The 14,880-nt window shown below is 40.6% G+C and overlaps 1 protein-coding gene across 1 annotated transcript in view; it reads right to left on the bottom strand.

Moving 5' to 3' along the window:
• The window catches only part of CTNNA1 (catenin alpha 1), a 180,253-nt gene that overhangs the window by 111,510 nt on the left and 53,863 nt on the right, over window positions 1–14,880 (bottom strand). Inside the window, exons 4-6 of the mRNA XM_010388106.2 lie at window positions 13,565–13,731; window positions 12,882–13,001; window positions 624–893 (exon numbers count right to left, since the gene is read on the bottom strand). Of these exons, the coding sequence (XP_010386408.1) occupies window positions 624–893; window positions 12,882–13,001; window positions 13,565–13,731 (557 nt within the window). The remainder of the gene's footprint in view (window positions 1–623; window positions 894–12,881; window positions 13,002–13,564; window positions 13,732–14,880) is intronic.

Raw genomic sequence — 14,880 nt, 5'->3', positions numbered from 1 at the left:
AACACATAACCCACCAAAAAGTTAACCCTTAGAGTTGTGTACACAGGACAGACCTAGAGCATCATTTATGAAAAGTAATTATGACATTGTGCTAAGAAAGTATTTTAATCCCAAATTTGCTTCCACATGATTAAATTTCTGTTCATTATTCCAATTTAGTCATTGAAAAGAAGTATATCTAGGCAGACAAGAAAGATTAGAATGATGGTACCTTTGCTGCAGTCACTTATGATGTTTCTTTATCTCCCAATAGGCCATGAGCCTCTAGGGAGCTGACCCTATGTGTACTTTGTTTCTGTATCTACCATAGCTTCACATCTGCCAGAAGGTCAAAATCTTGGTTGAAATGAACCAAACTTATATCCTCAGTAAAGAACGACCTCATAGGAAACGCAAGCTACATAAAAGAATCCAGAAGTTTAATTCAAAATAAAAATAAAAATAAATGTTTTAGGCCAAGTTAAAATCAAGTAGACTGATGATTCATAATTTCTTTTGACTTAGATTACAGATCTAAGTGGAAATTGAGCTATCATCAGAAGCCTTGATCACTTTTCCCCAGACACCTTTTATCTTTTGGGGGATGGTCAAGAGCTGGAAATTTCCGCCCAAGCATAACTTACATCAAAGTTATTGAGTGCATATGCCAGTTCTCCTCCTCCTCCACCCTGGTGCTGGGAGGCATCGTCTGAGGCAGTGGCCTGGGCTGCATTGGAAATGCCTGTGACCGCCTGCTGCAGCTGCTTGTATATCAAGTCCCTGTTGGCCTTATAGGCTGCGACATCAGGGTGCTGTAGGCATGCCTGGGATGCAGTATAGAGGATCGGAACGTTCTTCTGCAGGATTCCTCTAGCTGCAGCCATCTGATCACGATGGCCAACATCTTTCAATTCCTACAAGAGTAAATAAAACAAGAAATTAGAGACTCTTTATATGGGCTCTACTCATATAAAAATTTGTCGGTAAATGCTGAAAAGTTAGAATTTCCACTAATTAGACACATTATTTTCATTAACAATCTAGTTGAGAGTCAATCACAAACAAGGCAGTATGGCTTAGTAGGTAAGATTCTGAGCTTTGGAATCACACAGACCTAGATCTGAATCCACCCTGCCCCCACCTCTACTTTCTCCTGGCTATTTTATGACCTTATTTTAAACCCTCGGGGTTACGTTTCCCCTTCTGTCAAAGAAAACCAGTAATAGTACCCTTCTTATCATTCTTTTGAGGATTAAATGGGATAATGTATGTAAAGTACTTAGCACAGAACTAAATAAGGCATTAAATAAAAGACAAAACAAACTAACATCTTGATTACAACTCTATATAGATATATGTACCTATACCAACCAAAAATAGAAAAATCATGAAGAGGTAAATTCAAACAGAGTTAAGACTTATTATGAGGATTTCTTATTAAGTTACACAATTTTATTATAAGAGTTTTGTGAAATTTGGGACAGGATGCCACAGGTATATATGAACTACATAACCAGGTGAGGATATGGCAAGGCCATTCTCACAAGCACGTAACTCCTCCTCTCCCCCTCATCACCCCAAAGACCACTTTAGGACACAGAACCATACTTTTCTTACACAGTACATTAAACAGTTCACAGGTCACTAGGCCATAAAGTTGAGGCATATGTGCTTCATAGCCCCAATCGATGATTATAATACTCTGTACAGATACAGTCTTAAACTATTTTTTTTTCCATTTCTTCTATCCCATAATTATAATCCATAGTAAGAAGGATTTGAGGTCCTTGGCATCATTTCCATTAATGATGGCATCTACTTGGTAGGCTGAGTAGATATGCTAAGTGACAAAGAAGTGATAAGCAAGATGGGAATGGGAAGTGGGTATTTCTGGTATCCCCCTTTCACTCACATTATTCAGAAGGGGGAAAAAAGGCTTTAGTAAAAGTGGATCACCACCACAGAAGAAGAATACAGGTGTGATAACTCTAAATGATCACCAAATGGTAGCCCAACTCTATTTCACACATTAAAATGTCAACATTGTCATCAACTAAATCCTAAAGTATAAATTTAAACATTTTGAGTATTACATGTGTAAACAGTAAGAGAAAATTGACCAAGTTAGAAAGGACAAAGTCAATTACTCAATTAGCCATCTGACTTAGCTATTTAGTGGTTCATCTTCCCAGATGAGTTCCTAATTAGGCATTAGGGGCACCAAACTGGCTTCCTCTTTCTGAAACTTCATCTCAGTATATATTTAGGTTTGCATCTTTATTCAAACCTTGTATAATATGACAGCTTACTTTTCCTCCTAGAATTCTTTTCTCGTTTGGAATCTAAATTTGCAAGTAATAGCTCACAGCACTCCAAATGCCCTGTAACACAGTACATTAGGCTAAACATTCAAGAACAGGACCCTGTAGATTTAAAGAATCAGTTATCATTTAAAGACTCAGGCTACAAGGGGCTATGACTAAACATTACACTTAAACAGCTGGTGCACATGTTTTGTGTCGCACTTTCTAAATGTCTTGCCATCACCACAATCTGAGGGGCTCTAAAAGTTTTCTAGGAAGGCATTTGTCTTTAAGCACTTAAACTGTCTACTGTTTTATAAAAATGCTTTGCAATCAGCTGTGGCATTCCTCCTAAGTGTCTACGACCTAGATCAGCATAGCTTCTTATAAAGGTTAGTTACCAAAGAGACTTACGGTCATCTCAAGTTAGTAGGTGCAATAATTACTATTCAACACATGACTTTCCTAAGCCACTGCCTGATATGGTATTACCAACTTCTACTTTTCCGAAGGCTACATTAGGCTAAATATTCAGAAGCAAGACCCTGTGGATTTAGAGAATTGGTAATCATTCCAAGACTTGAGTTAAAACAAGGAGCTAGGGTTAACCATTATGCTTACACAGCTGGTGCATATGTTCTGTGTGCCATTTTCTAAATGTCTTGCCCTCATCACACTGTGACAGACTTCTATTTACAAAGTATGAGGGATATATTTTAATCTATGATGAAAATAATAATGAAATACCATCATTTGTCCTGACTGCTGAAGTGTTCTTTTTTCTCTCTTTAGAACTGCTCTTGACTTAGCACAAATAAATTAGATTTTGTTACATAAAGAAAATGGACACTATCACAGTACAGCACTATTTATTGTAATAAGCATAATGATTAAAAGTATTCTTTTCAACATATATAATGCCAGTAAGTAATCCAGATTACTGAGGAAAGTCACCTATTAAGCAACATAATAGATTGCTTATGAAAATAGAGTCACTTGGTCTACTTTAGCTTTCATAATCCCCAACTTTACCAATCCAGTGATGGTTCAAGCAGACTCAGAACAGTCAAATAACTGCTTTCAATGTAATCTGAATGATATCCCACGGATTGACCAAGAAATAGAAATTAATTTCTAAGCAATCTATAACACTGCCTCTAACCAAGAGCTAAAAATTCAAGTGAAAGTTTCCTCTCATTTCTCTCTTAACAATATAAAATTACAGCCATAGATTTCTCTTGGATACAAATGGCTACACTTAAAAAAAGGGTCCATGGTCAAACAATCCAACCAGTCCAAATTATTTACAAATAAAACACTGACAATAACATTACTATTCAGTGTCCAACTTTTCAGAAAAAAATAATCACAAAAGGCAAGAATTCATAGACTAGGTAATAAATAAGAAGCATTACATTCTCATCAAATACCTCAATAAGCTCTCTGCACACAGATGGAGGGAATGTAAGCTTCAAAGCATTATTACATCACTAGCATGTTGGGAAGCCAGAGTCGACAATGTGAGGCAGAGGTGGTCCTTCTCACAGGACCTAGGGTTGATGCCAACCCATCCTTACTTCTGCCATCACTTTTACACTTACAGTCAAATAACGGCATGGAGCTAATGGAAATTCAACACTTCTAGTCAGCAAATAATATTCCAGCCACACTTAATTAGAAAGTAACTGATTAGCGCCACACTTAGAATCCAATTCCGGTACAGCAAAGTGGTTTAGTCACTCAGTTGTTAAACAAGTATTTATTGAACACCACTATATCCAGGCAATGTTCTAGGCAGTAGTGATTGTAGGAACAATTAAAACACATATCTCTGTCCTCTGCTGACAAACAACCTGGGTTCAAATCCTGGCTCCACCACTTGTTAGATGAGTGACCTTGCGAGATTACATAACCTCTATTAAAATTAATATGCGACCAGTTATAGTATCTATCTCACATTATTTTGTGAAGACTAAATGAGTTTATGTTTACAAAGGGTTTAAAACAGTGACATCAGATGGCCAACTAGTAGCTCCTAGCATTCATCCCCCTCAAAACAACACCCAAAACGACGACTAAACAACTACATTTTAATAAAAATAACTGAAATAGAGCACCAGAGCACATCAGAGGAGTTACAGAAACCCTGGTGACAAACTCAGGCTGGCCACATGGAAAACAGAAGGAAACACCAGGCCTCCACCACCCTATACCCCAACCAGGATCACCTGGGAACCAGGACAAACCTCCCCACTGCGAGGAGATAAGCAAGAGGATCTCAGCAACCCCCATCGACACCCTAAACACATACAGACCTCACCACTGTCCCTGCAGTTCTCATAGGCACTAAGCCCAGCTGAGGGAGCTGCCTAGAGTTCACACCGCTGTGCTCCCTTCCAAGAAGGGGACAACACTGTGACCTGCCTTCTACAGCCCATGCAACTACTGCACTACACCATCTTGGAAATGGAACCATGGCTGGAGTGTTCTCGCTCCTGGTATGAGTCGCCACAGCTTCCCTTCATCCCCAAGGCTAAGTCACCACCAAACTGTCACGACCAATTGGGCAGACATCCCCAAGCTACAAGCAACTGTTATACCCTTACTCATGGGGCCAAGGAGAGAGGAAGCCACTCCATCTACCCCTTTCTCTCCCTGTATTAGCCCATTCTTGCACTGCTATAAAGGACTACCTTTATAGGTTTAACTGGCTCATGGTTCTGAAGGCTGTACAGGAAGCATGGCTGGCAGTGGGTGGTTCAGGAATCTTACTATCATGGCACAGAGCAAAGAGAAAGGCATCATGTTTTACATGGCCAGAGCAGGAGGAAGAGAGCAAAGGGGGAGATTTTAAACAACCAGATCTGTGAGAACTCACTCCCAAGAATAGCAAGGGGGAAATCCCCCTGCACCCCCGCTCTGCAATCCAATCACTTCCTACCATGCCCTCCTACAACAAAGGGGGTTACAATTAGACATGAGATTTGGGTGGGGACACAAATCCAAACAGTATCACTCCCCTTCCAGGGAAAACAGTACCTTCACCGCTCAGAGGAGTCACCCCACACTAGTGCCCAACCTGAAGCAGTGCCCTGCATCCAAGGAAATGGCACCCAGAGCAGTCACATATCCATATACTTTAGCAGAAGTGCCCTGCATCCCAAGGAATCGGCGCCTGGACTGTCCAGAAAGTTCATGCCCACTAGGCCTGAGCTGAAGCAGCACATTGTCCCCTGGGGAACTGGTGCCCTGAACCAGCTGAGCATCCCAGAGCTGAGCTGCCATAGTACCCTGCATCCAAGGGAGACAAAGCAGTGGCTGAGCAGAGACATTCACCCTACAGGACAAACAACTCTAGTATTCTGTTTCCCTAAAGTTGGATCCCCTAGAGTCTGAACTGCTGAGACACTCCTCTCCTTGCAGAGTAGAGTAATCACTGTGTTGTTCCCTCCCCTCCCCAGAGCCCACACAACAGCTGCGGTCTGCCATTCTGGGATATGTGCTGCTGTTGCACCTGGCTTCACAGAGCCTAGGATACTGCCAAGCTCCACCATCCGGGGGCCTAGAGTCACTACTGCATGGTGCCTCAGCCTCTGGGCTCCAACTTGCCACTGAGCCCTATTGGCTCAGGTTCCCAAATTGTAGCTACATACACCCTGCTCCCTGGGCCCAAACCTCCAGAGCACCCCTTCTTCCCAAGTTGCACCAATGCTGTGCCCTGACCCCTAGGGGAAGAATCATAACCTCAACCTAGGCCCCTGGTCCAAAGCTACTGGGATACCTCAGATTCACAGATCCTGAATTTATAGGCAACCGACATCCAACTCTGCCAGAGAGAACAAAGCCAGGCACCCAATACATCCCAAGATCCAGGTGCCACAGTAAGTTCACAAAACCCTGAGCCTGGGACCCCAGCCCCACAGCTGCCCCGAGCACTTGTACCTAGAACCCAGTGCCACAGCAGCTGCTTGTACACTGTGTCATACCTGACACAAACAGTGATCCACTCAGCTAAGTCTCCCTACTGTGGGAAAAACAAGAAGAGGAGGACCCCAAAAACCCTTGACACCAAGGACATACATGACTACAACTACCACACACTTCTACAGCCTAGGCAACTGAGGCACCCAAAGTTACTGCTGACATTGAACACAGGTGAAGAAGCTGCATGAAGACTGTACTACTGCTCCTACTGGACACACAGTCAACACACACTCCCCAACCAGCACACTAAAATCCAACTGCAAGGGAAAGTCTCTATAAAAGCCATTCAAAAGACTGTAGAAGTGACTGTCTCACCATATGCACGGACGTCAAAACAGGGACACAAGAAACATGAAAAAGCAAGTAAATATGACACCAAGAAAGGAATATAACTATTTAATACTAGAACCCAATGAAACGGAAGTCAATGTGAGCCTAGGAGTTCGGGACCAGCCTGGACAACGTAACAAGACCCCATCTCTACCCACCCCCCACCCCCCCCCCCCCCGCCAAAAAAAATAGCTGGGCGTGACATGCCTGTAGCCCCAGCAATTTGGGAGGCTGAAATGGGAGAATCACTTGAGACTGCCGAGAAAATGCCACCACACTCTGGCCGCCTGGGCAACAGAGCAAGACCCTGTCTCAAAAAAAAAAAAAAAAAAAAAAGGGAAATCAACAAACTGCCAGAAAAAGAATTTAAAATCTTGGCCCAGGTGCAGAGGCTCACACCAGTAACCCCAGTTACTTGGTTGTGGGGGCGGAGGCATGGGGGTGGGGCTAAGGCACAAGAATCATTTGAACCTGGGAGGCGGAGGTTGCAATGAGCCAAGATCACGCCACTGCACTCCAGCCTGTGCGACAGATGACAGCAAGAGTCTGTCTCAAAAAGGTAACAAAATAAAATAATTATCGTAAGGAAACTCAAAGAGATACAGATAAAAAATTCACCAAAATCAGGATATAAATGAGAAATTCAACAAAAAGAAAGCATGAAGAAGAACCAACAGAAATCAGCAGCTAAAGAATTTAATGATGAAAAACAACAAGGAAGAATTCAATAAAAAATACAATAAAAGTTTCAAAAGATTTCATCAAGAAAAAGAAAATCTCAGAACTTGAATGAAAGAGTGACAAAAGCCTGCGAAACTTATGGGATGGCATTAAATCACCCAATATTCCCATCATGCGAATTCCAGAAGGAGAAAAGAAAAGGCATAGAAAACCTATTTAATGAAATAGCAACTGGAAACTTCCCAAGTCTGAGGAGAGATATGGACACACAGATCCAAAAAGTCCCCAAAGAGATTGAATAAAAAAAGTAGTTACAGTTATTGGATAGTTGTACACCCAAGGCACATTATAGTCAAATTGTCAAAAGTCAAAGACAAAGATAAAATTCTAAAGACAGCAAGAGAAAAGCATCGAGTCATATGAAAGGGAATCCCCAACAGAATGACAGCAGATCTCTATGCAGAAACCCTACAGGCCAGGAAAAAACGGAATGTTATATTCAAATAGACAAACAGAATTATATAAACTAAAAATCCTCTGCACAACAAAGGAAACAATCAACAGAGTGAACAGTCAACCTGAAGAACAGGAGAAAATATGTGCAAACTATTCATCTGATAAGGGATTAATGTCCAGAATATACAAACAACTCAACAGCAAAATCTCAAATCATCTGATTTTAAAATGGGCAAAAGTAGCCGGGCACGGTGGCTCACACCTGCAATCCAGGCACTTTGGGAGGCCAAGGCAGGCAGATCACTTTTGAGGCCAGGAGTTCGAGACCAGCCTGGCCAACATGGTGAAAATCTGACTCTACTAAAAATACAAAAATTAGCTGGGTATGGTGGTGCATGCCTGTAGTCTCAGCTACTCAGGAAGCTGAGGCAGGAATCGCTTGAACTCGGGAGGTGGAGGTTGCAGTGAGCCGAGATTGCACCACTGCACTCCAGCCTGAGTGACACAGTAAAACTCTGTCTTAAAAAAAAGAAAGACAAATGAGCTAAACATACATTTCTCAAAAGAAGACATACAAATGACCAACAGGTATACGGAAAGATCCTCAACATCACTAATGATCACAGAAAAGCAAACCAAAACCTCAAAGAGGTATCATCTCATTCTAGTTAGAATGGCTATTAGCAAAACGAAAGGAAAAAAAAGCTGGTGGGAATGCAGGGGAAGGGGAACTCTTAGACACTGATGGTGGGAATGTAAATCAGTATAGCCAAATATATAAAACTGTGCGACAGATGACAGCAAAAGTCTGTCTCAAAAAGATAACAAAATAAAATAATTATCGTAAGGAAACTCAAAGAGATACAGATAAAAAATTAACTATAATAAAAAAACTAAATCAAAAAACTAAAAATAGAACCATCATATGATCCAGCAATCCCACTACTGGGTATCCAAAAGAAAGGAAATCAGTATGTCGAAGAGAGATGTGCATTCCTGTGTTTATTGCAGCTCTATTCGCAAGAGCGAAGATATGAAATCAACATAAGTGTCCATCAACAGACAAAATGCGGCATATATTCAAAACAGAATATTATTTAGCCATTTAAAAAAGACAAAATTCTGTCATTCGTAGCAACATGGATGAGTTTAGAGGACACTATGGTAAGTCAGATAAGCCAGGCACAGGAAGATAAATACCATATGTTCTCACTTATATGGAAGCTTAGGAAGTTGACTCATAGAAGTGAGGAAGGGTAGTAGGGAGAGGTGGGTACCCAAAGCTCAGTTATCAGATACAAATATACAGTTAAATAGGAGGAATAAATTCTATTAAAGGAGGCCAGTGGACAGTGCCCAAAAGAAAGAATGAAGTTTCATCAGGCTGGGTGGGCCCTTTGGATACAATGAGTATTTGTTTAATTTCCAAGAAAAGCGTTAGTCTACTGTAATATACACCAAGGCCCAAGTCTATAAAAGGCCATTTTGTGAACAGGGGGCATACAGGAGCTCATAACCAGTCTACTCAGTGAATTCTCTTTTAGGAGGCTAAGTGTAAAGAATTAGGCCCAAGGAAAACTACAAATGACCATGACTTACTATAAACCCAAGAAAATGGGAATAGGTATCATTCAAAATCCTGGCAGAAAAAAATAAGTAAAATCAAATCGGGTGACTCAAAGGCAGTTTAGAGATTATGCTATTATACAAAGGTATGGGCAAAATACAGAGAAACTACAAAGCTGGTAGGACACTTAGGCATGAAGGGACAAGCGGAGGCAGCAGTTACCAAAACCAGGGAGCAAGATGTGTAGAGAATGCCACCTGACAGGAAAGGCATCACTTTTAGCAACCCAGGGCACCCAGCAGGAAAGAGGCCTGAGGGTAACGACATAGCATCACTCTGTATCTCCTTTGACCTCCTGCTGGTGGTCCCACTCACCAAGCCCAAGCAGGAGTCCACGAATGAAATCCAGGCAAGTTAGCTTCCTGGGGCAGAGAACAGGGTAAACAAGGGTGGAAAACAATATGGAAGGGCAAACAGAAGATTATCCAGCATGTATATAATAATTTCAGCCGGGCGCAGTGGCTCACGCCTGTAATCCCAGCACTTTGGGAAGCCGAGACGGGCTGATCACGAGGTCAGGAGATCGAGACCATCCTGGCTAACACAGTGAAACCCCATCTCTACTAAAAATACAAAAATTAGCTGGGCACGGTGGTGGGCACCTGTAGTCCCAGCTACACGGGAGGCTGAGGCAGGAGAATAGCTTGAACGCAGGAGGCGGAAGTTGCAGTGAGCCGAGATCACACCACTGCACTCCAGCCTGGGCGACAGCGAGAGTCCACCACAGAAGAAAAAAAAAAAAAAAAAAAAAACACCATCTATTTACTTATTTCACCATTTTGCAATGACGCACAATAATGGCAGTCTTAATGTTTATTTTGTCTAAATAACAGTCAGTCTTCATACACCAAGATCAGACTACATTTTAAACCAGTAGGACTATTTGCCAAACTGTATCTTTTAAATATAACTTAATATTTACTTCACATATTCAAACAAGAATTTGTGTCAAAACCATTAATTAAAATAAATTGTGAACGTAATTTGGCCAGCTTGCCACATTTATAGGATGACCATTCTATTAAACAAGTTATTCTCAGGATCAATTAGCTCCAGCAAAAAGAAAAGATACTTGTATGATGGAGACTAAGCCAACACAAAAATAAATTATAAAAGCACACTGACGGGAGGCTGAGGCAGGAGAACTGCTTGAACCCGGGAGGCGGAGGTTGCAGTGAGCCAAGATTGTGCCACTGCACTCCAGCCTGGGCAACAAGAGCGAAACTCCGTCTCAAAAAAAAAAAAAAAAAAAGCACACTGAGCCTACACTAACTTAGGCATACCAACCTAGCTATATATATTACCATGTATAATCTTTTTTTTTTTTTTTTTTTTTTTTTTTTTTTTTTTTTGGGACGGAGTCTCGCTCTGTCGCCCAAACTGGAGTGCAGTGGCCGGATCTCAGCTCACTGCAAGCTCCACCTTTCGGGTTCACGCCATTCTCCAGCCTCAGCCTCCCAAGTAGCTGGGACTATAGGCGCCCGCCACCTTGCCCAGCTAGTTTTTTGTATTTTTTAGTAGAGACGGGGTTTCAACGGGTTAGCCAGGATGGTCTTGATCTCCTGACCTTGTGATCCGCCCGTCTTGGCCTCCCAAAGTGCTGGGATTACAGGCTTGAGCCACCGCACCCGGCCACCATGTATAATCTTAAGCACTAGAAATCCAAAACCAGGATCTCATATATACAGTTAGTCTGATCATATCTTATGACTTGAAATAAAAGTAATAAGCTATTATTCACCAATTGTCTACTGAGAAGGGCCTTCTTAGTGCCTGGCACTATATTAAATACTGTACATATATTATTTAATTGAATCCTCTCAACTCTATGGCATAGATTTTTAATATTAATGTAAATATAACCAAATGACTAAGAAGTCCCCAAAAAAGCTGTCATATATTAGACATTAATAGTATTTAGGTAGCCATGATGGCTCATGCCGGTAATCCCAGTACTTTGGGAGGCCAAGGCAGGAGGATCTCTTGAGCCCAGGAGATCAAGACCAGCTTTGATAACATGACAAAATCCTGTATTTACAAAAAATACAAAAATTAGCCAGGTGTGGTGTCCTGTGCCTATAGTCCCAGCTATTCGGGAGGCTGAGGTCAGAGGACCACCTGAGCCTGGGGAAATGGAGGTTACATGATGGCACCACTGTACTCCAACACTGTTACCTCGGCAACAGAGTGAGACCCCCTTTTAAGTATTTACTAACAACCATCTTGTTGTAATGAAAAAAGTCTATAGCAGTCATAGCAGGTTGCCTACCCAAATCCATTCCCTACTCCCACTTCCAACCCAACTTCTCACTACCTGTCAGATCTTTTGTTGGGTGTTTTGTTGGGTGTTAAGGCTACCCCTTGAGCGAGAGCAGAAGGTGGATCTGGATTACTCTGAGTCAGGCAGACTCCTTTCCTCTTGCCAGGGATAACTGAGGAATAGGCATGTTGCACAATTCAGATTTAGGATAAGTCTGCTAGGAGCTTCTAGATTGTTTGCTTATGAAGAGAGACATATGGAAGAAACAGTCCTTTTTGTTCTCACTGGACATATTATGTGCAAATGTCATGCACAGAGCCTCTGCAGCCACCCAGTGCCAGGCACACTGAAGACAGCAGTGATGAAAAATATCAAGAACCTGGATCCTTGATGATACTGCAAAGCCCTTATATTTAACAACCCTGAAGTCACTTAGCCTAACTCAGGACTTACAGTCACTGAGAAAATAAATCCCCTTTTCAAGCAGTTTGGAAGCTGGGTTTTCTGCAAACTCCAGTGCAAAGTATCCTAACTGATAAAGGTATTAGCTAACAACAACAATTCTTCTTCTTGGGGCTTGTTTTAAAATAAGAATTTAAACCATAAGCGTGATCAGGACTATGAAAGGTGTAAGAAGATGGATAGCAATATATGGATCTTCTCTGAAGAATGTACACCTGAAATACACAGCGTCCAACAGCAAGGGCACAGGAAAGGTTTCAAAGCACCCCAACAGTGAAAATGCCAAAGGGTCAAAGGGCTACTGGAGCTTGGAAAAGTAACACTGACCCTCATGCCACACAATGGAAACTACTAATAACAATAAGAAACAGTTAAAAAGTAACAAGACACGGAGCTAGTGGGACAAGGTATGGAGATACTTTCTGATACAGAGACAATTCCAGTATGTTTAAATGGATTAAGGTTTATTAAAAACCTGAACAAAACTGCACCACTAACTCAGGTTAATCCTTAAATACACAAAGACCTATTACCTCTCCAGACACTACCTTCATCACAAGTTCTCAAGCTACTTAAGATAAAATGTTCACAAGAATTAAAACAGGAACATAACATGAATGCAATGCAATTATAACTTTATTAACAGTAGAATACTGAAAAGACACCTTAGTTTAAATGTTTTAATGAAACTATATTGGCGAAGGTAGGTAATGGTATTTTCAGAAAACACAAAGAATGAGTTTTTCCCTCTAGACAGTAAAATAAACAACTTTAATATATCCCCAAATCATGACTGTACCTGTTGTCTTTTGGCTGCCATAATGTTCAGCTTATCCACTTCAGGTTTTAGGGCTTTATACTGGATTCCTAAGTCTTGTTCATTGCCGGCATTCCTCAACTTCAAGATACCATCTTCCACCTATTTAAAAAAAAAAAAAAAAAAAAAAAAAAAAAAAGACCCCAAAAACCAAAACTTCTGAATGTAAGTCTGTAAATAAAGATGGCATCCCAGAAATTTTCATTCCTGTTAACAGCTACTCAAAAAGCAATCCAAACTTAGCACTCTTGAGTTTGCATGGTCCTCTAATGTTTAAACAGCAATTACACAGGAGCTTCATAGTGGGAAAGACACTAATACTGGCCTCTACCTTAAAGTACAAAATTTAATGCATCTTGGTTTTTTCAACTCCGGAACTCTGCTAGTACAAGGAAAGATTTAATCATTACTGGAAAAAGGGAAGGAGTCAAAACAGTATCTTTGCTACAAGTTCTTCATTTTAGACAACACTGGCTCACAACAGAGCCAGGATGATGCATAGTTGGAATAGAGGAGTAAGTGGAAATTAAACAAAAACATCTCTGGTCCATTGAGATAAACCAATTTCAAAACCAAACTAAATCCTAAGGAATGCTGGATTAAGGAAGGCCAGTAGCAATCTTCCTGTGATAGAACAAATTACAGACATAGGCCTGTATACTTACAACTTTCAGCTGAACAAGTAATTTGTAGACATCTGCCATGTCAGCCAAAATCAGCAAGCGGGTAACAGCAGAGAGCAAAGCTCGAGCTGCCCGAACCATGTTGCCTCGCTTCACAGAAGAGCAGGGATCATCTGCGAACTCTCCCGCAGCAGTCTTCATCAAATCACCTGTTTTACAGAATGAAAAACAAACTAAGCAACAATGAACTCAAATAACTGATCTGAAGTCAAATAACTGATATACATTTTAAAAAATATAAAAATAATCCAATCTTTGTATATTTCATGCACAAATTTAGTTTAAGAGTTTTCATTCTTGTTGTTGTTTGCTGTTCCTTTGTTTTATAGCTATCACTTAAAAAAGCACCTTCATATATTGCTGGTGAAAGCAAAATATCTGGAAAGTGACTTGGTACTATATATTAAGAGGCTTAAAAATATTTCCCTTTGATCTAATAACGCTCCTTTCCAAAAAAAGGGCATTATATGTATCAAAAAAAAAAAGAAAGAAAGAAAAATTCAAGATTTGAACGGGAGAAAAAAAGCATATCTAATGCAATCTACTCTCACATCCACAGAATACAGAAACAGGGCAACAATTATGCAGAACCACCACACTTCATTAATCATCCCAACTATGCAACGTGTACAGCCATAACAGAGACTCATCATTGGTATGTGAAAATAGAGTTCAGCCACTGATTCATTCCTTTCCTTCGCAGAACACTACCGAAAGCTCAAATGCTCAACAATAAGCATCTAGTTAAGTAAATTATGGTGTAGCCTACAAATGACTATTATGAAAATATTTATATATATGAAAAATGTTAAGCAGAAACAAATGAAATTCTAAATGTATGTTTCTTTTTAAATACAGAGGAAAGACTGGAGTCAAAAGGCAAATAATAGTTACCACTGGGTTACACACTGCCTCTTTACATATTTGGTACCTATAAAAAGTTTCTATAATGAAGAGGTACTGTATCTACAATTTTTTTAAAACTAGCTAAAAACATATAAAACAGATTTTACTATAGTTAACAGGAATATCCAACTTATACAATCCTGAGCTCAAGAATTTATTTATAGCCTGGGCACAGTGGCTCACACTAGCAATCCCAGTGCTTTGTGAGGCCGAGGCAGGAGGATCTCTTTAGCTCGTGTTTGAGGTTGCAGTGAGCCATGATTGCACCACTGCACTCTAGCCTGGGTGACAGAACAAGACCGTGTCTCTTAAAAAAAAAAAAAAAAATTTTAAGAATTTATAACATTTCCTAGAAATTTGTGGAACTTACACTTTCTGTCATTTGTGTCTAT

This window comes from Rhinopithecus roxellana, chromosome 3 (assembly GCF_007565055.1).
Source record: "Rhinopithecus roxellana isolate Shanxi Qingling chromosome 3, ASM756505v1, whole genome shotgun sequence".
NCBI lineage: Eukaryota > Metazoa > Chordata > Mammalia > Primates > Cercopithecidae > Rhinopithecus > Rhinopithecus roxellana.
Note: the sequence above shows the minus strand (reverse complement) of the source record. Positions and strands in the feature narration are given on the sequence as shown.